Source organism: Antrostomus carolinensis, unplaced genomic scaffold (assembly GCF_000700745.2).
Source record: "Antrostomus carolinensis isolate BGI_N321 unplaced genomic scaffold, ASM70074v2 scaffold4603, whole genome shotgun sequence".
NCBI classification, from domain to species: domain Eukaryota; kingdom Metazoa; phylum Chordata; class Aves; order Caprimulgiformes; family Caprimulgidae; genus Antrostomus; species Antrostomus carolinensis.
This window is the reverse complement of record NW_010302995.1, coordinates 14,682-39,700: the sequence shown is the minus strand read 5'-3', so window position 1 is coordinate 39,700 and position 25,019 is coordinate 14,682. Positions and strand designations below refer to the sequence as shown.

Below are 25,019 nucleotides of genomic sequence, written 5' to 3'. Positions count from 1 at the left end.
AGTTTTCTACCTCTGCATTATCTAACCAAATCACCCTGGAAAATAAGTACTGGCTTTTTACTTCTCTGCAGACATACATACAACACTTGCCAGTTCATGTGTGCTAGTAGCATAAACTAGGCTTCTCCTGGCAGTCTGGTGGCCAAGTGCTAATGTATCCGCAGAACTGGTCCAAAATTAACTGTAAAAGCCTCTACTTTGCCAGTGCTAGCCTTAACACACAAAGTAATAGTTTATGATGCACTATAAATATAGACTAATTTTTTTCTTATAAATGCTATACTATAACCTATTGACAGTCATAAAAAAGGTCAGGCAAATCACATTGCAATTGACAGTGACACTAAGGAATAGTACACATAGTTGGGATTCACCCCCTTCTGAAATGGGTTACTCATTTGGTAATAACACAAAAGTGGAGGTATGGCCATATGATCATGCATTTCCATACACAAGAATGTTTAAGAATTTTTTGCTCTGATCTTCTTGAAAAAGGGAAGGGCATTTTGAAGGAAACACTGCTCTGAAGACTAAAATTTGTCTGTTGTGTAAACCTCGTGGTTCTTTTACAGATTTTTCCTTATGTAATTTGTTTGCATTTGTCATTAGCCCTCCTGCATAGCTTAATCTATCGCTGCTATCTTGGCATTTCTTGAAGGTCTCAGAACATTAAAAATTACCCAATGACTCTTACAAACTGAGCAGCTGACACTGACATTCATAGCTTAATCTTGTCAACTGCTGAAAAGAGCACTGGTCTGCGTGCAGTCCTCCAATTAACCTGATGTCTTTGTGTTTAACAAATACGGCTGTAAATCAGGTCATATTTTTTCTTCATATTTTAGTACCGAACAATGTCCCAGAACTAGAAAATACTATTTTAAATATAAACCAGGCAAGAACTTCACCATGAAACAGAAGACCAGATGTTAAAGGCTGTGAGCCAACTAACAACAACAACAACAATAAAAATTAGTATCAGAGAAACTCAGCTGTTTCTGGATTTGTTTATCAGGAAAATACCTAGTTCCAAAGCTGGGAGGACACTTTTAGTGGTTTTTTTTTTTGCTGCTGCTTTTATCCTTTTGTTCCTTCTAGAGACAGCATTTGCAAGACCAAACATATTTTGTGTTGCTAGTCATTTTTATAATTTGAACTCTTACTTACTCCCCTCTGAGGCACTACAGTGAAGCCAGTAAGAAAATCCAAAGTGCTATTTAAAGGAAGGGGATATAGTTAGATACACAGACAGGCAGAGACCCCTGAAGAACACTTCCTGTGTTGCCTGGCCATTACCCTTCAAACAAAGCATTGGATACTACTCGTTCCCTTTTTCTTAAGGGGGATCATTTCATGCAAAATATTATTATTCACAATGCAGAAGTCTATGATTCTCTCCAACTCCCTCTGGAAGAGTTGTATCCAAATTAAGGCAATAAAAGTATGGCCATAAACTGACTCTACAGTCTCTTATGGCTACATATATTTCAACTGCAATATTTTCAATAGAGCTGTTAAATGTTTCATTTTTTTAAGCATTCTTGGTAGAAGAAAGCAGAGTTAGTTCTCTGGCCTTTGTGGATTTGGATCTTAAAATCCCTCCATTACTCCACTGAAGGTAAAAACTACATAAAGACACAGTATAAGAAAATCCACGAGAATCCTTTGACACACATTTGAGCTCTGCCTGGATTTAAAAGAACACCTGAAGAAATGCACCAAGTGAATGGAAATACTGGAAATGTTTTCTTGCTTTGAAGAAACAGTATGCTCTATGTGCAAATTACCACAGACTACAAATACCAAGCTCAAAAGGTATTGACTACATTAAACTGGTAGACTAGAGCAGGTACCAAAATAAAATAAATAGTTCTATTCTTGGCATCTCTTGCTGGTTTGAACCAATAGTGAAGCAAAGCAGGAGGAACAAACATGGTTACAGACTAAGTTCTCTCTGCATACAAGTGTAGCAAGTGGCATACAGCAAAACCAGAGATCACAGATATCTGTGTCTCTTACCAGTGTTAATGCCCCAGTCCCACTCCTGTTCTAATTTAGGACTGCTCTTTTACTGATTTCACTGTAAACAAAACTGGATCCTATAGCATACCCCAGAAGTGAACTACTACATGTAGGAATTATGGGGGAAACTAAAGAGGAGAAGTGTTCTAAGCAGTATGCTACGTCAGGCTAACACAGTGCTAAACAAAGGGTGAAACATGAACTAAAAACCACAAGCCTCATTGTTTGCCGAGATTATCTGCTGATCCTTCTGATCCCTGTCTCAGACTGTCATGAACCATTCTTTTAGCAGAAGAATTTTCAACTGGTCATGGGAAAAGGGAGATCATCTTTCCTTTAAGATGCTAAACAACTGACTGAAACACTAAACTGTACAGTATCATGGTCCTAATCTTTTCTGAGTGTTGTTTGAACACTTTCTGGACAGCCACACAAGTAACCAAACCCCTGGGAAGACTGAGCAGAGGGGGAAAGGAGGAAAGGTAGCTGCTTGCACCTCCTCAGATACTTCGTAAGACATATAATGGTCCTATTTACACAGGCACATTTATTCTAACAGACACAAAATAGACATAAAATTCTATATGTATATGAGGCATCACTAAAACTCTAGTTATTTCAATGTATTTTTTCTTACAAATAACACTTTAAATTCTTACCTGATTCTATTGAATATAATACCACACTGTTGTTTCCAGAATCAAAGTCTTTTGCAAAAACAGTGGTAATGAGTGTCCCTGACGGCAGCCCTTCCAAAACCTGTTATCAAGCAGTTTATAAATAATTTGCAAATATACATGGATAACAGCAAGCCTTAAAATAAATTCCTTCCTATAACACAAGAGTTTAGCTCTTGCTCTATTTTCCATTTCAGTAGTATTTACAGTCATTTCAAACAGCATTTCAGGAACTGGTTAAATAATACAGTTCTAGCAATCCCCTACAGAGGTCTGCATATATTGCTAATTCAGAAATCATTAATATAGCAGACTCAGAGGCCAGAAATCTTTTAAAATAGATTCTACTATGTACATATACAAAGTTATACATAAATCCTTTGCATCTAACAGTACACAAGGCGGAGGAGTGTAATCACTCGATAAAGTTTGAAATTCCCAAATATACCCGAATGTAAACGAAGAATGGGTTAGGTTTTTATTCCAGTGCCCTAGTGTCTCTGTTCCAGAGGACGGGGGGTTTGGGCTCCTGCCACAGGGTGGTGCTCGGAGCAAGGCAGCGCACCCCACCGCAGCACCCACCCACCTGCAGGCGCAGCTCCTGCCCGGGCGCTGCCTGAGGGAACAGGGGCTTATTGTCGTTGAGATCCTTCACCGCGATGTACACAGCTGCCGTGGCATTAAGCTGCGGTGACCCGTGGTCAGTCACTAGCACGGTCAGCTGGTGGTGAGCCTGTTTTTCACGGTCTAGTGCAACCCAGTTTATAATTTCACCTGACGGACAAAGAAAATTAGTATTACATCCTTTACTGTACAGCAGATGCCCCAGAGCAAAGGAATGAAACAGTACAAATCAACACACTGACCTTCCAAAGAAATCCATCTGGCCTTTTCTTCACTACACTTCAAGGCAGATAATATATGCACACAGGGTTTTAACTGCTGACAAATGGCCTTTATGGCCATATAAATGCCCCCTGGGTTAGGAAATTCTCAACACAACGTCTGTGCATTAATCAGGAAGCCTTATGTCTCCTATACATTCTGGTAAATCCAGTGAATAAATTTTACCCAATCTTCTCTCCATCTGCTCAACCACACTCAACATAGCTGAAGATCTGTGGTTGATCAAAGTCATTCACACAGATAACCACATACTATTTTAAGATCTTATGGGTTAATTCCTACTACTGTCTTTGCCTTTATGCTTCTATAAAAGTGCTCAACAGGAACTGGCTTTGAAATTATAGTTTTATTCTGAGATTCATACAGAGAAATTCTGGGAGAGCCTCCTCACTCCCCACAAGGACAGGACATCTGAGAAAAGGAATTTTAAACAGAAGATCTTTGCTTGCTACATATCATTTTGATAAATTGTATTATTTACAGTGCCTGTGTTCCTTACAGGATTTCCTTCCTCTGGGTTCTCCATGCTGTGTTCTGTGGTGTTATACCATGTGGATTTAGTATCTATTACTTAAGGCATTTGGGATTCACTGCCGAGTACACCCTATGCCGTGAAAAATTTCTCTCAGTTTGCTTTCTGTTGTGTCATGTACAACATGAACTCAGATTTTATGTAACTTACAGAAGTTTTCACAAACATTTGAAAATATTGTAATTGTCAAATGTCATGGTTACCTTTACAGTTATTTATGGCTGATGTGTACTTTTCAACTGTACTTGATCACAGGCAATTAAGTTCCTCGCATGATCTACTGAAGCCGTAACTTAAAACTCCTTCTTTTAATTTGTTACAGTCAAACACTGAGACTTACGACCAAGTGACTAGAATAAAGGCATGAAAAAATAAAATCCTAAGGGTTAGTTCATTCTTCATTAATACATATTAGATTTATTTCATTCCCCAAATCGTGAAGCTTTGAGTTGGAATATTCACATACCAACCCAAGAGATTCACAGCAGTTCCTGAAAGCTTTACACTTTACTTCCATTCCCTTAGGGAAGGCTGCTTTACAAAAGCAATACTAGGCAGATTATAAATCATAAAATGCTACCTGTGTTGGAATTAATCTTGAAATACTTTCCATCAGACAAGAGGAAATAAGAAAGTTGTCCGTTTCTTCCTGAGTCTTTGTCAACAGCTGTAACGGTGCCAACCACACCCCTGGGAACTGGATTTTCCTCCATTTCAAAGAAGTAGCTCTTGTGTATAAACATGGGAAAATTATCATTTTCATCCAGGACATTAACTATTACTGATGTACTTGCATTTTGCCTGGGGCTTTCATCCTTGGAGGTGCTGACCAAGGCTCTAAAACTTAGTGCCTGTGCACATTCGTAGTTCAAATGTTTTCGAAGATAAATCCAGCCAGTATCAGAGCTGATTCCAAATGCAACAGAATCTGTGTTAGGCTCTAAGGAATATGTCAGCATGGAGGTAACACTGTGTGGATCAAGTGAGTAGGCTTGAACCTGAAGGATCTGGGAACCTGGAGAGGTAGCTTCACTGATTTCTACTTGATACACCAAGTTTTGAAAAACCAAAGCGGGGCTCATCTTCTGCTCTTCAATAAACACCGTCAGCATCAGCAAAGAAGTCAGAGGAGGACTTCCACAGTCTTCAGCTGCTATGTGTAGAGTATATTCCTGTTGCTCATCTGCAAACATTGTCCTGGTGAGGTTTACCACTCCAAGGCTTGGATCAATGCTAAAGGCACTTGACTGCTTGCTTTTAATACTGTATTTGATTGCCCCATTTAGGCCACTGTCTTTGTCTTCTGCATGAGCAATGTAGACCGCAGTGCCAGGAGGCTGGGTATGTGAAATTGTTACCTTACCAGACTTGGTAAGAAATACTGGAGGATTGTCATTAACATCTATCACAGATATGTTGACCTGGGTGCTACTGTAGACAGGGGAGTCACCCAACTGTGACTGAACAGTGAGCACCACAACAGACTGAGTTTCATGGTCAAGCTGTTTTTTGGTGCGAATGATACCAAACTGGGAATCAATAGAGAATCTTCCATGTGGATCACCAGAGGAAATTTGGTAAGAAACCACTTCTAAAGAATCTAGAAATGGAAATAAAAAAAAAATTAAAAAAAAAAAAGAAAAGAAAAAATATGAAAATTATAACATGAAGGTTGGTAGGAACATCTGTGAAGAATACATGCTGTTAAATTCAGCAGAATAAGTATAAGCTACACAGATGTTTGACTTTCTTGGGCTTTTTATTCTTCTTCCTGTCTCTGGAGCCCTTCAGTAAAATAAATACTGAACAGTTTTGTTCTGACTATAAACAGTTCGTCCACTTGTGCATTGTTTGATTTTCATCTCACTGGTATGATAAAACTCTATAGAGAAAATAGTACAATAGCTTCTTGTTTTTATCTGATCAAAAATATAGAAAAACATCCCTATAAATTTGTCTTCTGGGAGTAATTTCCCTACACAACAGGTGTTCACTGTAGCAACGAATGAAACAGCTGGCAGTTCTCTGATGAAAGACCTGCATTTTATTGAACTTAATTGTTCATGGATGACCACTGCTACAACCCTTATACATCAAATGCTACCTAAAGCAAAAGCTATGTACAGGCTCAGGCTTATTATCAAGGCTGCTCCACAGGTGCTACCTCATCCTGAGAACAGTGGTCAATGCACTGTCCTTCAAAGAAGATGGGAGGACCTGATGAATCAAACTTATACAAAACCTCTGCCTCTACCACCTTTACATGTGCAGATCCATCATCAAGCTGGTACATGGACTCATGGCTCCCACTGCTCTGCATAGGAACCAAATACATTTGGCTCTCAGGACAGGGTCTTTTATGACTAAGGCATGTCAGTAGCTAACCCATTTCCCTCTAAAAATTATAAAGAAACCAAACGGATTAAATACATTTTCAAAAGTAAACATTCATCTGGACTTCACCACTTAATCTGGGAAAATGTGAGGGGTTTTTGTTTGTTTGGGGGTTTTTTTGCAGCACTACTTCAAATAGACTCTCTGAAACTTCTGAATACTCTCTGCTCATGAGTATTCATCTGAGATCTGTCTTGCATGGCTAATGCTTTAACACAAGCAACCCCATCACACAGACCCTTCCTTACACCTTCACAACATGCTTCCCATCTTCCCATTTACAATTGCAGAAATCCATCTGGAAGAAAATAGAGGCAGTTGGCAATCCCCATGGACCACCTTGGAGAGTACCACAAAACTCCATCCATTCTAAAGAGCGTCCTGGTACAGCAGTGATTACACTAGTTGCTGTAAATACATAAATACTATTTAATGCTTGACAGACTGCATGAATAATATTAAAGTTTTTTTAAAAAAATTAACTGTAGACATTTCCAGCTAATGGTCACAAGAAAAAAGCAATGTAACCTCACTGAGCATGGAACTTACTTGGAGGCTCTCTGGCCTTTACAGTGCCAACTGGGGTGTCTTCAGGAGCATCTTCAGGAACAGCAAAAGTATACCGGGCTCTCTCAAATATGGCAGGGGCTGAAGCGGTCTGAAGGATGTTTACTGTGACGGCTGCATTGGTGGCAGAGGGAAGGCCACCTCCATCCCGTGCAGAAACAGTCAGGTAGAGCGCAGAACGCGCCAGGTGGCTCAGAGCTGAGATCAGGTAAATAATTCCTGAAAGTAAACAGAGAAGTCCCCAAATAAAACATCTACACAGACAGGGCTGAAGCCCTAAAATACATACCTTAGGAGAAACAGGCTCTGTGGAAAGTATCTGGGAAGCAATCACCTGCTGTCTGGTCACAAGTTTCTGGTAAAATACCCTTTAATGGTAAATTCTAAGGTGTTGAATTTGTGAGCAGCAAACAATTACATTCTATATAAACTATATGAAATAAGAAATTATTTGAAAAGAAAATGCAACACTGTCCAGAAATACAGCACTTTGGATGTGCCTTCCTCAAGATAAATACATTTCCAACCTTTAACTCTGATGAATGAGACTAGTTGTCTCCAAATACATTCTCTTCTGACTGCTAAAATAAGTCTTTAGTAATATCAGACAATTATGCTCTGTATGTTACTACAGACACCCACATCTATTACTGCCTAAGATGGTAGTATGGATAGAAAGAATGAACATGGCAAGAATCCTGTCCCATCTTCTTCTACAGTAAAGGCTTGTATGAACTTCAAAGAAAGCTTTGTTTGAGTGAAGACCTTAAGACTCAGCAATGAGATTACATCCAAACTATAGCTCTCTATGGAATGTTCATAATGGTCCACAATTATTATCCAAAACTGATACACTGTAATTGTTCCATGAGAGACAGTCATTCATTATCATTTGCAAGCAAATTAAAGATTTATAACTGAAGATATAAACCCACAAATAAATCATTAGCCCTCAGAGCACTCCAAAATGTCCAGTCTAGATGAAGTGAACATGAATACTTAAAAATTTAAGAGAATATATTAAAACATAGAGCAATATTAACAGATCACAGTATGTTTGCTAGTTCATAAATTGTGTAAGTTATAACCTGAGGTATAATTTCAGCCAGGTGAAAGGTAGAATAAGGAAAAGTAATTATGTCCTAGAGAGCACTAATACTGGTTTGTCTTACCCTTCCCAGCATCTTCTCCATCATTGAGCAGAAGGAAAAACACTTTCATTCTGAGGTGACAAAAATCCCCTCTATCCCTTTGGTGGTCACACATTTTGCAACACACAGAGAACTATTTGTAAAGTCAATTTTTCAACACAAAAATGAAGATGAGAGGTGACAAAATGCAAGAAAATTCTTCTTGACAATTACCAAGTTTAATGAAATATACACTAAATGCTAAAATTGTAGTGAACTAAGTAGTAAGGTTGCAGTAAACTCAAGTGATTCAGCTAATAGGCACAACTTTCTACATACCAACAGATATTTTTAAGAAAGCACCGATGTTTTTTGCAGAAGCTAGTGAAGATGCAAAACCCCTCGCAGCTCAATAAACCAAACCTTTAAACTTTTGAGCTACCTTTGTAATTTCCTAACTCTCAAGACAGCTTTAGTAGGGATGATGTTTGTCATTCATGTCAGACGTTTAGTGGTCCTATTTGTCAGACAGGGTGAAAATCAGATTTACCTCAAAGTGCCTTAGGAGAATCACTGCATGATTCAACTACAATGGGTGTGAGCTGGAACACAGGAGGTTCCGCTTAAACTTGAGAAAAAACTACTTTACGGTGAGGGTGATGGAGCACTGGAACAGGCTGCCCAGGGAGGTTGTGGAGTCTCCTTCTCTGGAGACATTCAAGACCCGCCTGGACGCCTTCCTGGGTAATTTCGTTTAGGTTCCTGCTCCGGCAGGGGGATTGGACGAGATGATCTTTTGAGGTCCCTTCCAATCCCCAACATTCTGTGATTCTGTGATTCTGTGAATGTATCTTCCCAAAATTTGTGCTGAAGCCACAACACTAATTTGCTACAATGCATTTTTAAGCAGAGTAATGTAAAATACATAAAATCCTTATAAATACTCAAATGTGCACATGGCATACTTTCCAATTATACTGCCAGGACATTGTAATAACAAACTGTGTCTTGAGATACTTAAAACGCATTCAAACGCATGTTTTCAGGATCAAGGAAGAATGCTTTCCGCTAACAACAAAGGACACTTATTCCAGTGTGACAAACCACAGTAGAAACTCAGAGGTACAGATGGATTCAGAATTCATTGCTGATCCAGCTCTTATGACAATAACTGATGCACTTCCAAAATCAACCTTCTTTTGGCCTTTTTTTTTTTTCATTTTTTCTTCTGGTGATTGGGTTTTACGATTAGTTAGACAGCTCAACAAAGTAGTCTTCCAAGGACATAAACTTTTGGCATTTCCTGAGGTAATCTGAGAAACTGTAGCTCAAAGGAAAAAGGGGTTTAACCATTTTTTCCCAGAGGTTAAACATATAAACATGGATTTTAAACACTGTCACTGGCAAATTAAATTAAACCAATCAAATGGTATTTTACTAACTTGACCAGCTGGGTATTTTTCTATTGACAAGGCCAAAAGTATCTCATTCCCATTTTGGACACTTGAAGAAGTATGCAAATAGTGGGAAAATGTATACAGAAAAGCATCACATTTAAATTCTTCCCCTCAAATCAATAGCTAATGGCTTCAGAACGTCCCGTAGCAAAGGGTGGAGCAAACAGTGCTCCACTCCAGGAATTATGAAGACCTGGTGGAACAGAAATATTTCAGAACCAAAATTCCTTTTCTGCTGACCTAGACAGATTACAGCACAGTCCATGCCAGTTCAGCTACAGAAAGCAGACAGAAAATAAAACGGATAAAGGATTTTGCTTTCTCTCTTCATTCTTTTGCTGTGTCCTAGGGAGGGAAGGGAATAGCCAAGTACATCTTGCCAACTCCGTTCTGTCTTGCAGGACCAGGGACGCCCTGAGAACAGTGGCAGACTCCAAGCGAAAAGTGTATGTCTTCCATATGGTTCCTTCTAGCCTCAAAACTGTAATATGCAGGAAATTTTATAACCTAGTTTGACTTTTAATTATATACATTCTGCTTCTTTCAGCGTTTGTAAGACCGGGCATTAGCTTTGCATCTGGTGACATATAAACTATATGGACATTTGAGACAGCTTTACCGTATGTTGGGGAACATGCCACATTAGCCTCTGTTATGGCACCATATGACAGGAAAGAAGCTGTAAAAGTGAGCAGCATCTGGGATCCTAATTTCTGTACAGTTAGGTAAAAACACCAGACTGCGACTTAAATGGACAGTCATGATCATTGGGGTCAAAAGTAGCTGCCATCATACACCTAGCCAGCCTGCTCTAAGGTATTTGATCTGCTGAACTACGGTGCAGGAGACCACCTAGTACTATATACCATACCAACTATATACCATACCAACTATACTATACCAACAATAGGACAAGGGGGCATGGGCTCAAGCTCTGCCAGGGGAGGTTTAGGTTAGATGTTAGGAAGAAATTCTTTACAGAAAGGGTAATCAGGCACCGGAACGGCCTGCCCAGAGAGGTGGTGGATTCACCATCCCTGGAGGTTTTTAAAAAGAGATTGGACGTGGCCCTTAGTGCCATGATATAGTAATTGGAGTTGGATCAGGGGTTGGACTTGATGATCTTGGAGGTCTTTTCCAACCCAATCTATTCTATGATTCTATATCGCAAAGGCAGAAACATGGGGCTAACAGCAAGAAGCACGCAGCAGGAACTAGCTGGTTTAAGTCACAGATTCAGTGCATAAAATTCAGAGGTATGCCTTGCTAAATAACAGGTTGAAAACAAGAAACAGTTTTCCTTTATTTCCTGTTCCGTAATTAAGAAAAGACTGAGGTTTATCATTCTTTTACCATAGTAATTTGCAGCCTGCAATTTGTGGCTTCAGAGAACGTAAGAGACAATAAGCTTGCTGTGGTACAGAATATACTCTTCTGTTACGAAAAACAGTTTCTAGAAATGCTGATGATGGAAAGGGAATAATGACACAGTTCCTCTGTGAGGAACATTTTACTGAGAGAGACTACACAGACACAAGTGTGGTTCTACTTTAAGAAGTCACTGTATGAAAAATGCCACCTTCACTCTTACAGCTTGGCTCCCCACATATACAGACATTCTTATCTGCTGCCTTTAATGACATTTCATTCCCATTTTTTTAATTTATTGTTTATATTACTGCAGTACCTTAAAGATTTTACCTCTGGTAATTCTTCATTCTGCAGGAAAGAGAGCTGGAATCAATTCTGCTTCACAGGTGAACAGGTATAATCATATAATTACATACCAGATGAAGCATTGACATCCAGCCTCACACCTTGGCAGTCTCATTTTCTTGACTAGATCTGCATGGGTGTAATTGACTGCAGATTCCAACTTTTATAAATCAAAAATGTGACCCAGAGACTGCTTATCATGATTTACATACACATTTTGGACAGAATCTGCAATGCTGGTTGCATGTTAGCAACTGCCACTGCAGGCTCTAGTCAGGGAACAGCTCTGCTCCAGGACAGCTTAGCTCAGCACAGCCACATTGGAATTTACAGAAGTTTTGCTGCAGAACAATCTGTGCTTACTAGCTAGTATAAATTGTTATAATGGTTTCAGTGTACAGTGAGAGCTAGTACTAATGAAGGGCAAAATCATGACTGTCAACTCTTTGACCTGCTTCATACTTCCTCACTCATTGTACGTGCTAGGGCACTAACTTCCAATAAGTTCTTGCTCTCCATTTCATGCCTATCAACAACAAAAGATAAATGAAGCCAATGTTCACCCAGAACGTGCAAACACGTTAGTGAAAGACAGGACTGTGCGGCACCCACCATGCTCTGGCAATGACAAAATTTCTCACAGGATTTTGTTCCTCTTATTTTTGTGGGGATGTACCCTATTCTACAGGTAGGTTTGCTACTAAGTGCTCTTTCTCAAGCATTTAAGGGAGGAGATATGGGCCCACATATAATGATTCTTTTAAAATATATTTTTGGTCATCTTCGTGATCCTCTGTTCAGTCCTAACATTGCAACAGCATACATTACCAAAGTAGGTTCAGTCACCAGAAGCACTTGTATGGCAGAAACGATACTGGTTATCCTAATAGGATTTTCACACATACCTCTAAATGACCACTTTGAAAACCTATCTGTTTTTCCACAGGTCTTCATGTAAGCAAAGCAAAAACCAACCCTACATTTATAGTCATTCATAGGTAAACAAAACATTTTCCACTAGTCAAGCACTGCTGAGGCTAAGATAAAAATCAGGACACACCAACTTCAATATCAAAATCTGGATTACATAGAAATGTGTACTCATTTAAATAGCTTACAATATTTTCTTATTGTTCATGAAATAAAAAAGCAACTTTTGAACAGAGCAAGGTGAACAAATTCAACAACTATCAATAGCGTTCCCTAAGTCCATGAAACTGAACACCTTAACAACTAAATGATGGCAGCACTTCTTTAGCAAATATCCTAGGATGGGTCAGCTGGCATGACCTGACACGAAGCTCAGACAGTAAGCAGATGGCAAAAAGGTACGTATAGTTTATCACCCCAATTCACCTTCAAAGCTGGCAGCTGGACCTGCTGTTTCATAGAATCATAGAATGGTTTGGGTTGGAAGGGACCTCAAAGATCCCCTAGTTCCACCCCCCCTGCCATCAGCAGGGACACCTTCCACTAGACCAGGTTGCTCAAAGCCTCACCCAACCTGGCCTTGAACACTTCCAGGGAGGGGGCATCCACAGCTTCTCTGGGCAACCTGTCCCAGTGTCTCATCACCCTCACAGTGAAGAATTTCTTCCTAATATCTCATTTAAACCTGCCCTCTCACAGTTTAAAGCCATTAACCCTTGTTCTATCACTACCTGCCCTTGTAAAAAGTCCCTCCCCAGCTTTCTTGTAGGTCCCCTTCAGCTATTGGAAGGCCACTATAAGATCTCCCCGGAGCCTTCTCTTCTCCAGGCTGAACAGCCCCAACTCTGTCAGCCTGTCCTCGTAGGAGAGGTGCTCCAGCCCTCAGATCATCCTCGTGGCCTCCTCTGGACTCATTCTAATATGTCCATGTCTTTCTTGTGTTGGGGGCTCCAGAACTGGACACAGTACTCCAGGTGGGGCCTTACGAGAGTGGAGTAGAGGGGGAGAATCACCTCCCTCGACCTGCTGGCCACGCTTCTCTTGATGCAGCCCATGATACGGATGGCCTTCTGGGCTGCAAGCGCACATTGACAACTGATGTTGAGCTTTTCATCCACCACCACGCCCAAGTCCTTTTCTTTGGAGCTGGTCTCAAGTCATTCATCACCCAGCCTGTATTTGTACTAGGGGTCACCCCAACCCAGGTGCAGGACCTTGCATTTGGCCTTGTTGAACTTCATGAGGTAGCACAGGCCCACCTCTCAAGCCTGTCAAGGTCCCTCTGGATGGCATCATGTCCCTCCAGTGTGTCAACCGCACCACACAGCTTGGTGTCGTCGGCAAACGTGCTGAGGGTGCACTCAATCCCACTGTCCATGTTTCCGACAAAGATGTTGAATAGTACCAGCATTTAATAGGTCAGTGCTGACCCTGAGATCTACTCAGAGCATGTGTTGCCCAACCTAGCATGCCAACTTCTCAGTGCAGAGACGCACGTACATATGCATCGGGAAAATTTTCACAATGAGCACAGACAGCGTGATCCTCTGAGAGGTGAGTGCAGTTAGGAGGTGTAGACTTTGCATTAACATTAAAACCAACATTGTTCTAGGGAAGAACGACAGTGTCTCTGCTTGACATTTCTATTTAACTTTCTGACTTATTGCCCATCCTCTAATCTTAGCATCACATTTAGGTTCCAGTTTACCTGTACTTAAAATGCACTTTTTTTTATTGAAGCTGCATTCTTGATGGTAACCATAACAACACTCTGCCACTGTTCGAAGAGCTGATTTAATAACTGTCAGGGGAAAGGAAAGAATTAATGAGGAATTACACGTTTCTTTACAGTCTACGTGCTGTAATACATACAGCTTCAGCTTATAGGAAAAGGCTTAATCTTGATGGCATCAACACTGTTTTGAGTTTCAGTGAATAAGAAGACTATTTCAAGTTTGAAACTATTCAATATTTGAATGTTTCCATAGTAAATAACTGATTCAACTTGCATTGATCTCCTGTCTACATTTGTTCTTCACAGAAGCCTCATACCTCTGCACTGGGGAATGCTTTTGATAGTGGCCCCTCTTTAGGAGATTCTTGTGCTAAACTCACAGTTTTCCTCTTAGAAAGGAAATCTAATCAAAATAGCTTAGTGTCTAAAACCACTACTATATAAACATACTGTGCTTAATCACAAGACTTTGCTTAGTGAAAGTCTAATCCAGAGCACTTCAGCCAAATCTGACCAGGCTGGTAATCTGCAACATAAGGAACCACTACCTGGATCTATAAGCTAATGTACGAGTTTCAACACTGCAGCTCTCCCAGAAGCATAACACTACTATTTTAAACACTACAGGTTACAGACAACTTTAGTGAGCTAACAAGTACTCATCAACACACAAAATACAAATTTCTAATTAAAGCAGTTCCATTATTAAGAAGCAGAATATCCACTTGAGCATCAGCTTCTAACGTTGGACCAGAGAGGGAACGAGTCTAGTACTAAAATGATTTTCTATCATCTAGGCTCAGTTTTCCGTTACACAGAAGTGCTTTTCAGACAAAGTCTTGCAATGGACTATTTGGGATGCAAACTTTTTTGTCTCTAAAGACTATAGTTTGCTAGTTTAGGAGGTCATGAGCCTCCTAACCCTCAGAGGCAGATAAAGGAACACATAAAGCTGGCCTCTTTCAGCCTTCCCATCTGCCATCTAACTGTGGAACACAATTCTGCAACTCGAAGTGAGCTAGAGACTGGACTTGAAAATATAAAGTGGTACTTATATTTACATCACCAGCATTTTGAATGAAGTGTTTAGACTAATTACTATCTAAATACCACCAACATTTTAAATTCCCTATCTAGTTTTTTTTAACAAGGTAAATTAGAGGTAATATTAATATTTCAGTGGTGCTTGCCAACACATGGTTCAAAGTTTACTACAAAACAAGTTAGCAAGACAGTTGTTAGGGAAATTTTATTTATAAAGCATCCTCTGTCCTCAGGTGCTGGATGTTGTTCATGAATGAGCAATGAATGAATCAATGCTCATGAATCCCATGAGAAATTGCATACAGATAAATAAAATTCATAATGTTCTTCAAAAAGAGATTACTTCCAATGATTTAAACTGAGAATTTAAAGGTGGTAAATTTTTAAAAGCAGAGGTTCTACCAATTACTGCTATTGTAGTAAAGTTTGGTTGCCTATTGTTTTCATGGGGGATGATGAATCACTAAAGAAAATGTATGCAAGAGCAAAAGCTCATCAAAGAAAGGTCTCAAAGATAAGCTGGATCAGACTCATTCAGAGCTTTTCAAACCCCTAAATTGGTTCTAAAATGAGTGTTTCATTGAGCAGGGTCTTTTCCCTCCCATTTTAAATTTCAACCTAAAAACCCTACAAATTGCTAACAAATTTGTATTTACTATATATTCTTCAGAATACTGTCAAATCAAATATTCAGCTCCTTAAAAACTCTCATTTAATACAGTGCATATTTTAAAAAACCTGAAAAACTGGAGATACTGAACTGTCTGTTTGTGATGTTAATCCACTACTGTCTCACTATTTCAATCTACTGTAAACCTCACAGGACAGGACTAGTTGTTTTTGTTTGCTTAGTATAATGCTAATGTTAATACAACAAAGGTTGTAGAACTCACCACAGGACACTGAAACTATCATTAATAGAGAAAAAACAAGTATTAGTTTGATGTACCTTTCTTCACATTGTACTATAACGTGTTTAAATAATTATTCCCTATCAGAAAAAAACAAACAAATAAAAATAACAACAAAAAACCCAGCCAAACAAAAAAAAAAACCCAGCATAAAACTGCAAAGACATACTTTGCTGTTGCAGGGAGATTTCTGCCTTGTTTTGTTTCCTTCAGTCTGACAGAGTAATTCAGAATATGTGTGTTGCACACAAAGAGAACACTTCCACATGAGTTTTAAAAAAACCCACACCAAAAATCAAAGCATACACCAGTAAGTAGGCAGGACTCTGGTCTGGTGAAGCACTGCATTTTCAAAGACAAAGGTCCCCCAGGCAATCTACACAGCTCCAGCACTGCCACACCAGCCAAACAGAAAACCTTTGCCTGCTTAGCTTATTGAAGTTTTCCAAAACCAAATTTTAATCAAGGAACTTTTCAATCAAGCTGCTAGCTTGCAGATCCAAAAATAGTTCAATGTACAATGTGGTAACAAACCTCAACTACCATGGTAACTGAAGATGACGGTTCTTTGAAGGCACTGTACCAAAAGATGCATCTTTCCAGCACAGATAAAGAATGAAGCCTAATATAAGCCCAGTAAGATGCATTTGCTCTTCTTACATTAAGAGCATTAAAAAAAAAACCATTCCAGATGCTCATCTTAATTCTCACAAACTGATTTTCTACCACATATGCTCCCCTACTACATTCAGTTTAACAGTCCAACAGCGTAAAGGCATTTTGGCAAGTTTATCTGCTTTCTTTGTGTGACCTGCCACTTTCTTCTCTTCTTTAGGTCAACTGAGAACATGAAGTACCATCAGGTATATCTATACTTAAGACCCATACAGTCTATCAAAGAAAAAAGTTGATTGTCTGAACTTCACTGTACCAACCTCATGCTATCCCTCTCCTCCAAAATGGTCATTCTCCATTGGCTCTTCTCCATTTTTCTTATCATCAGTCCACACCACCTGCCTCTCGTAGACCAAGAGTGGTGGCAGTGCAAAGCCATGGCAGTTCGCTCTTTGTCTCATCTAGTGGGTTCTTCCATTTCTGAGATCTGACATTGACTTAAATACAAGAAAGTGGGAGTGGGCTAGAGTATTTTTGTAAATACTTTGCATTGTACCATGCACAATGAATCCCAAGTACACATTGTTGAGTGTTTGGTACATAGCTTGTAGGAATTTTTATCTTTGTAGATGGTCGATTCTACTGAACTTTATTCATAAAATAAAAAGAGAGATACATATTCATTAAGAGCTGACACTATGGATATTTTTTCATGCTGTTCTGCTACAGAGCTTACTTTCAGGGCTAAAATCTGTACTCACACACTTACTGCAGCAAATTTTGTGTGCTTCAAGGAGAATATACTGTATCCTGTATTCTTTATCCTAAATGCAGATGACACCAAGCTGGGCGGGAGTTTTGATCTGCTTGAGGGTAGGAAAGCTCTGCAGAGGGATCTGGACAGGCTGGATCGATGGGCCAAGGTCAGTTGTATGAGTTTTAACAATGCCAAGTGCCAGGGCCTGCACTTGGGTCACAACAACCCCATGCAATGCTACAGGCTTGGGGAGGAGTGGCTGGAAATCTGCCTGGCAGAAAAGGACCTGGGGATGCTGGTCAACAGCCAGCTGAACATGAGCCAGCAGTGTGCTCGGGTGGCCAAGAAGGCCAACAGCATCCTGGCTTGTATCAGCAATAGTGTGGCCTGTAGGAGTAGAGAAGTGATTGTGCCCCTATACTCAGCACTGGTGAGGCCACACCTCGAGCACTGCATTCAGTTTTGGGCCGCCCAATACAAGAAGGACATTGAGGCACTGGAGCGTGTCCAAAGAATGGCAACCAAGCTGGTGAAGGGGCTGGAGAACAAGTCTTATGAGGAATGGCTGAGGGAACTGGGATTGTTTAGCCTGGAGAAGAGGAGACTGAGGGGAGACCTTATTGCTCTCTACAAGTACCTGAAAGGAGGTTGTAGTGAGGTGGGTGTTGGTCTCTTCTCCCAGATAACAAGTGATAGGACAAGAGGGAACAGCCTTAAGTTGCATCAGGGGAGGTTTAGGTTGGATATTAGGAAAAAATTATTCACAGAAAGGATTGTCAAGTATTGGAACAGGCTGCCCAGGTAAGCGGTAGAGTCACCATCCCTGGAGGTATTTAAAGGACGTGGTACTTGGGGACATGCTTGAGTGGTGAACGTGGCAATGCTAGGTTTACGGTTGGACTACATGATTGTAATGGTCTTTTCCAAGCAAACTATTCTATGATTCTATGACATTTCTCATTAGGTGAGATCTCAGGGAAGGTAAATGTCCACAAATTACTCAGCTGAGATCATTAATTTTTCCATTGTGACACAAAACAAAATTCTTCAAAGGTGAAAACTTAGTGAGCTAAACCAATGTCTAGGACATATTCCTCTGATTTACAGCATTCTGAATATGCTATCAATTTCATATGAAAGATCAGAAAAACAGTAATTGAAGAAACTGTAGTTTTAAAAAAGATTTTTCAAAAAAAAAAAATCCACTCTGAATTTTAAATGTTATTTATGCGAACCTCTTCATATGTTTAGCAAATGTACTACATACTGTATGAAAATGCCAAAAGTAGTTTAAAAATAATTTTTTTTCATACAATACTATAGGAAAACATCATTAATCATCATAAAAATGGCCTTGTTTTCTTTAGAAAGGACGTATCCACATTTTACTTTGATGTATATTACAATCTGCTCTATATTAAAAAACGTATAATATGTGGAGTTAAGCAAAGTTTGGAATTTTTTTCCCCAAAATAAATTTTGGTATTTCAACTTTTGTTTTCAACCTGCATTTTAATATAAATAATGCAAATGTTTTTCATGCAATGAAAATCTGTGATGAGACTGTTAAACAACAACATTTCCATTTTCTTCAATAAAATAAAACTTGTCAACATCCTTAACTGGAATGAATCTATTCTGGTGCTCTGAACCAAATCAAAAAGTTTATTTTAAGTCAGTTTGACACTAAATTGTATTTACATATGGTGCCATTGTACAGTAATGGAAATAGTACAGCACTAAATTGCACACTGCCAAAACAAGAAAAATACACCAGTGGAGTTCTGCACTTGCTCTACTCTTAACCCCACTTTTTGCATCCATTACCAGGCACTGTTAAAGAGACAAGATACTGGACTTAAATATGCCTTTTCGCTGATTAAGTTAACAATTTTTATATTCTTAAATTTCCGTGTTCTTCAGGTGTCTTCATTCGTTTATTTTTCTCCAACCGACTAAGCTCCTAGACTGTTCTCCATCTCTTCCAGGACTTTTCAGTTGCATGATGCCCTGTGCTATTCAGTTAAAAGAAATCAGAATGCATCTGAAAGGACAATAATTTTTTTTTTTTATCAAGTCAAAATTTCCTCAAAAAATGCTCATTTTGCAGGAGCTGTACTTTGTGGTGAATTTTTTTTTTCTTTTTCTTTTTGTATGCTAAACTACTGAGCAGCGCTTGTAGCAAGGTTTGTCTGTTTCACTCAATATGTATTTTTTGGCATAAATAAGTAACAGACAGTATTATGACAAAAGGTTGATCCAAGTATCTTCAAGACAATTGAAACATCTCCAAATTCCTCACAGAAAGATTCTCGGTAAAATACAAAGGATAGTCACAGTCTCTGTTTTAGGCATCTAATTTAGGTAGGATTCACAGAAACACAAGCCTACGTATCTTCTAAAGAAAGAAACGGAGAGACCAAGTTAAATGCTTATACTGCTGTAATGTATACTGTATGAATACTACTTTCTTCACATCCTTTTCATAACAGGTTTAAATCACTAATATCTACAAATTAACATAAATCAATGTCTGCTGCCTTTCCCTTATCCTTCATGAGAGTTTTCTCTGCACACAGTGACTATCTAGAGGACTTGTTTGAAGAATACAAAGAGATCATTTACCTGAAGACTGGTATGATGAAGTCACACTGGCACAAAATAATTTTCAAAGACTACTATTTATTTTGTTGATTTGAAACAGCTTCCATGAACCAGGGCTATATTAAGATGATAACCATCTTTATATCCAGCTCTCAAGAAGGATGTCACTAAGATTAATAGAAAAATTAATTATAAGCCCCGGGTGAAGGAAAATACTAACACTTGTAACATAATAAAAGTTTATAAATTCAATTGTTAATCGCAAAGTCTTAAAGTTAAGTACTGCATAGGTATTCTGCCACACTTGTGACTGGATCCTGTGACTTAGATTTTTAATTACCTGCTCAGCTGTACCTACAAAAACACTGTCTTACAAAGAGCTTGTTAGGTAATGATGGGAAAATAAACAAATGTAACCTGGAGCAAACAGTTTCTTAGTCAGAAGAGCTCTTCAACTTGCTCAGTTCTAATCAATTCATGAGGGTTGTTCATAGATCATGCATGGATCAGATATAGCTACAAAAGGAAACATAATGAAGACAAGATGTTGTTTACATCACCACTAGAAACAAACAATAGCAAGAGTCACGAACTAGCAGAGGAACTGGTTACAGTTCTTTATCCATACATTTTTCAAGTTGCACAGTTCTTGAAGTGGGTTTTTTTGTGGACAGTCTATCATCAATCAAATTAAAAATACTTAACTTTTTTCTCAAAGGGAAAAGCAATAAATGTTATTTACGGGTATAAGAGCATATCATAAACAATAAATACAGTACCTAAAGCTAAAATAGCAAACAAATACAACTAATAAAGCCTTGTTTATAACTAAAAAAAACTTTTTAATGGAATACCTATCTGCTCAATGAAATGCTCTTCCTTTCCATTCCCATGGAATTTATCTATATACGACATCCACATGTCACAGCGCTCTAAAAAAATAGATGGAGCCCCTTCAAGGAGCTTGCATGTGGCTTGACCTCATAATATTTATGTATCAAAAGCACCACTGACATATTCTATATAGTCAGTGGTTGACCAGCTGACATGATATCCTGTATTGTGAACACAGCTCACTACGCAAAGCTAAAAAATTTCTTGACACGGATCCATACAGTTTTATACTTCAACAAAGCAACAGCCAGAAGCAAGCCATAGCAGTGAAGAATTCATGTTATAGTTTTTATTTTATTATTTTATCCATTTGTCTTTTAAAAATGAAAAAGTGAATCTTTAGTGAGTATTTAAGTGCAGTGCTCCAAAAACACCCCTGAAGAAAACTAGAGTGAGATAATTTTTCAAATCCACTACCTAGATGCCATAAAATAGAAATTACATATGCCATGGAGGACAGTGTCATCTTGCATAAGATTTTAACGTATCATAGTGCAATGTGACAAACTGTTAGCGACTAATTAATATAAATCTCATAATACTGAAAATATCTCTGTCCACTTTTACGTTTAATGCTAAGAGCTATAATTAACATAATAAGTAAAAAACACTAATACACTCATTTTCATTCCTCATTTCTAAATGTTCCATCAGTGAGAAAAATTAATAATTTAACAAGTAAAACTTATCAGGAAGGTGAATTCATGGAAGACCATTGCTATGTCTACGTTCAGATCCTCTAACAGTGAAAAGAACAGATAAACCAGAATATGCCACACTGGAAATTGGAAAAACTGCAATTCGAATACATCTGTAACAGACTGTACATCCACAAGATCAGAAAACCAAAGATCAAAACTGTAATATGATTTTATTTGGCTTATGGGTTTGGGGATCTACCTCCTGAAGTATTCCTATTTCTTGTCATTGCCCTCTGTTCTCAAAATGCCATCCATATAACTAGATAAAGTCCCTCACATAACCTTCAGAGGAACACATCTCAATTAGGCCATATACGAGGACAGCTTCAGCATGATGAAAACTGGAAAATGTCACTGTCCAAACAAGAAGTAAGGAGGAAGAGCTCAAGTCTCTGTGCCCTAACCTAAAGTGAGCCATTTGTTTCATCTCCCTTTGAATACTGAACAGCTTTTGAAGCTATTTACCCACAAAGACTGCAGAACTTCTGGGCGACAAATTAGAAATTTTAATGTTTATTTTGTTTACGATGTTTATTTTTGCCAAGAGTTTAAAAATCATTCTGCTCGCCAGTAATTGAGCATAACCACTATTGTAGGTAGATATGCAAGAATATAAAAGGAAAAAGTGTATTTTACAGGAAAAAACAAAACAAAACAAAAAAAACCAACCCCAACAAAACAAAACACACAAGAGCATTAATATTAATAAGTTAAAATTAGACACAGCCTGACCTGGAGATCTGATTAAGCACAATCACATTCCAAGCACTATAATGTTGGGAATAGTGTTTCTGAGCTCTTCTTATTGTGAAATGTCAGCAATAATGATCTCGAGCAACTTCACCCTGAATTTGGTCTGCCTTTGATAAAATAACATGATAGATCTGTAAGATAATAGTAACTTACAAACTTTTATTGTCTTCATGATTAAGTATGACATTTTTCCTATACAAAGTGCCAAAACTGGAAAAAAAGGCCCAAAGGTCACAATCCAAGGAAGAACTCTTTCAAAAGAGAGGACTGCTGCAAAGCCAGTGCTGCTAGCATGATCCACAGGGGCTCTTTCTGACTAGCCTGCTGAAACAGTTTTTAAATTATCAGTTAAATGCCTGTGGAGATCCAGTTCCTCAATTATTGATTGACCTATATATTTTTGGCATCAGTTATGCCCCAGAGAATCTGATTTGACAGGCAGTTAAAAGTCCACAGTTAAATAACGTCTGAAATAGCCAAGACAAGCAGACTGACTTCCTAAGAAGATTAGTTTCTTCTGTTCACCAGAATATTTTGGAGACTGTGTAAAAAAGTGAAAATAGGCACCATTTTGAAAGAACAGAGCCCTGCAATGTTTTGTATGCCCAACAGGTAATATATACACACATACAACAGCCAAAAAAAAAATCTTAAAACAAATAAAATAAACCCCTGTGTCATGATCATCACAAAGCAAAACCATTGATCAGGATACTTTCATATGCAAGGGCTGGCTCTTAAGTAAAATGAGCTGCAGTTTAGTTAACCACTCTCTGAAAGACACCATGGATGTTTGTAGATACACTGCTCATGTTCTTTCCAGCTGACATTGATAACTTATTTTAAGGTTAGAAAGCAGACTACAGGGGCTGCTTTGTGGCCACAGGAAAAGTGATTCAATCTGTGAGATTCAACTCATCTTCTAAAAAATTAATCCAGATTTGCTTTTCCCATAATTGTTTCCTTGCTTTCATCATCACTCCTTCATTGAACCTCTCTCCAGAAACCAGAACGATGAAGAGTCACATCAGGAAGTAAAAGGCAGAAAAAGACATTTACGAAGCTCATCGAGTCAAACAGTGAGGCAGCTGGAGATTATAAAACTGAGCAGAATGGGGACTTATTCTAGTACAGTGTGGGGAAAGAAGATTAGGACAGAAACAGAGAGATTAAATGAAAGGACAAGCATCTTGAAGGGTCTTATATTGCTCCTCAAGGGTAAGACCTAAACATTTCAGGAATTCAGACATTATTGTAAAAAACTATGTTTTGATTATTTCTAACAACGATGAATAGATTTACAGCTGAAAATAGTGGATAAGTGGCATAACTGCTTGTCCTGTATTGTATTGGCAGGTATTGTGTTTCCCATTGTCCTGTTTACTTCAGTGAATGCAAAGGCTTCATGTTAAACCTAAATCCTTCATCTTCCTCTAGAATTATTTTCCAGCAGAATCTAAGTTTCAGCTGTATGATGTGACTCAAAAAAATTTTTTTTTTTTTAAAAAAAAGGGATTGTCAAGGAAAAGATGATTATACAATTATAGCCTTTCTGAATCACACAGTACCTGTAGAAGCATCCACTGTGAAAAAAGAAGAAAATTCTCCTGGGACAAGCTCATAAGTGATAGCACCATATATTCCTGAATCTCTGTCTGTGGCAACAACATTGATGATCTCTGTTCCTGGCTGTGTGTGACTGCTGATGCTTGTCACATAGATGGCTTGTTCAAAAACAGGTTGATTATCGTTAATATCCTCTATCTCGATGCGAACAAAAGCTTGGGCACTCAGCCCACCCTGTTGGATAAAACAGAAAAAAAAAAGTCAATTCAAAAAGTGTACACAATAGAATTATGCACATTCTGGCTTCATCCCATCATTAGGAAATTATTAAGAAATTGAACATGCTGCAACACTAAATACCTGTTAAAAACAGCTTAGGGTATCTATAATACCCCACGATAATGCGTTTAGGCAAGCTACATGCTCAGAACAATTCCAGTGGGCTACCTGACTGAGTACAAAAGTTCAACTTCCTACAACAGTGAGGCCTGAACACAAAGCTATTTTTCTAATACTAATGAGCACTACACACATCAAATCCTTGCTAGTCTAACCTCCCTTTTTACTGTAATCACCTAAACACCACTTTCTCCTTCACAGATAAAAATCAGGGCTTTCTGCCCCAGAAACACATGCCCCTCAGGCAACTGTGGTGCTCCAGTGAAGTGGGAATAACTCCTTTCTGTCTATGAGTCTTTCGGATTTAAAAGTGTGACCAACCTAACAGTGAGCATGAGGCTTTTTCAACTATTGATGAGAAACGCAGGCTGAGAGCAGAGCAGTGCAGGACAGTCAAAGTCGACCTGTCAGTCTGCTGTCTACAAGACCTATCCTCAATATACCCCCCAGGGAAGGTTCTAGCAGTTCTGCTCATGCAGTGTGTGTGCATCTATACATATGTGTGTGTGTATACATCTACATGTATGTGCATGCATGTGCATCTACATACTCACACCTTGTGTACAGAGAGACAGAACAATACGAAATTTGACTGAAGCACAGAGCTGAAATAATTTGTTGATATAAAATTCATAACTGACTACATAAAATTATTTCCAGCAAATTTGTGATTTTGCAGGGAAATTGGTCTCGCCATGCTTTCTAGGGG

General features: G+C 38.7%; 1 protein-coding gene across 1 annotated transcript in view; it reads right to left on the bottom strand.

Annotated features, from left to right (window-relative positions):
• DCHS2 (dachsous cadherin-related 2) overlaps nucleotides 1-25,019 on the bottom strand; it is a gene marked incomplete at its 3' end in the record, with an annotated part of 49,107 nt that overhangs the window by 14,856 nt on the left and 9,232 nt on the right. The window contains exons 2-6 of the mRNA XM_029083999.1: nucleotides 23,914-24,145; nucleotides 7,081-7,317; nucleotides 4,718-5,737; nucleotides 3,286-3,473; nucleotides 2,682-2,781 (exon numbers count right to left, since the gene is read on the bottom strand). Coding sequence (XP_028939832.1) covers nucleotides 2,682-2,781; nucleotides 3,286-3,473; nucleotides 4,718-5,737; nucleotides 7,081-7,317; nucleotides 23,914-24,145 — 1,777 coding nt within the window. The remainder of the gene's footprint in view (nucleotides 1-2,681; nucleotides 2,782-3,285; nucleotides 3,474-4,717; nucleotides 5,738-7,080; nucleotides 7,318-23,913; nucleotides 24,146-25,019) is intronic.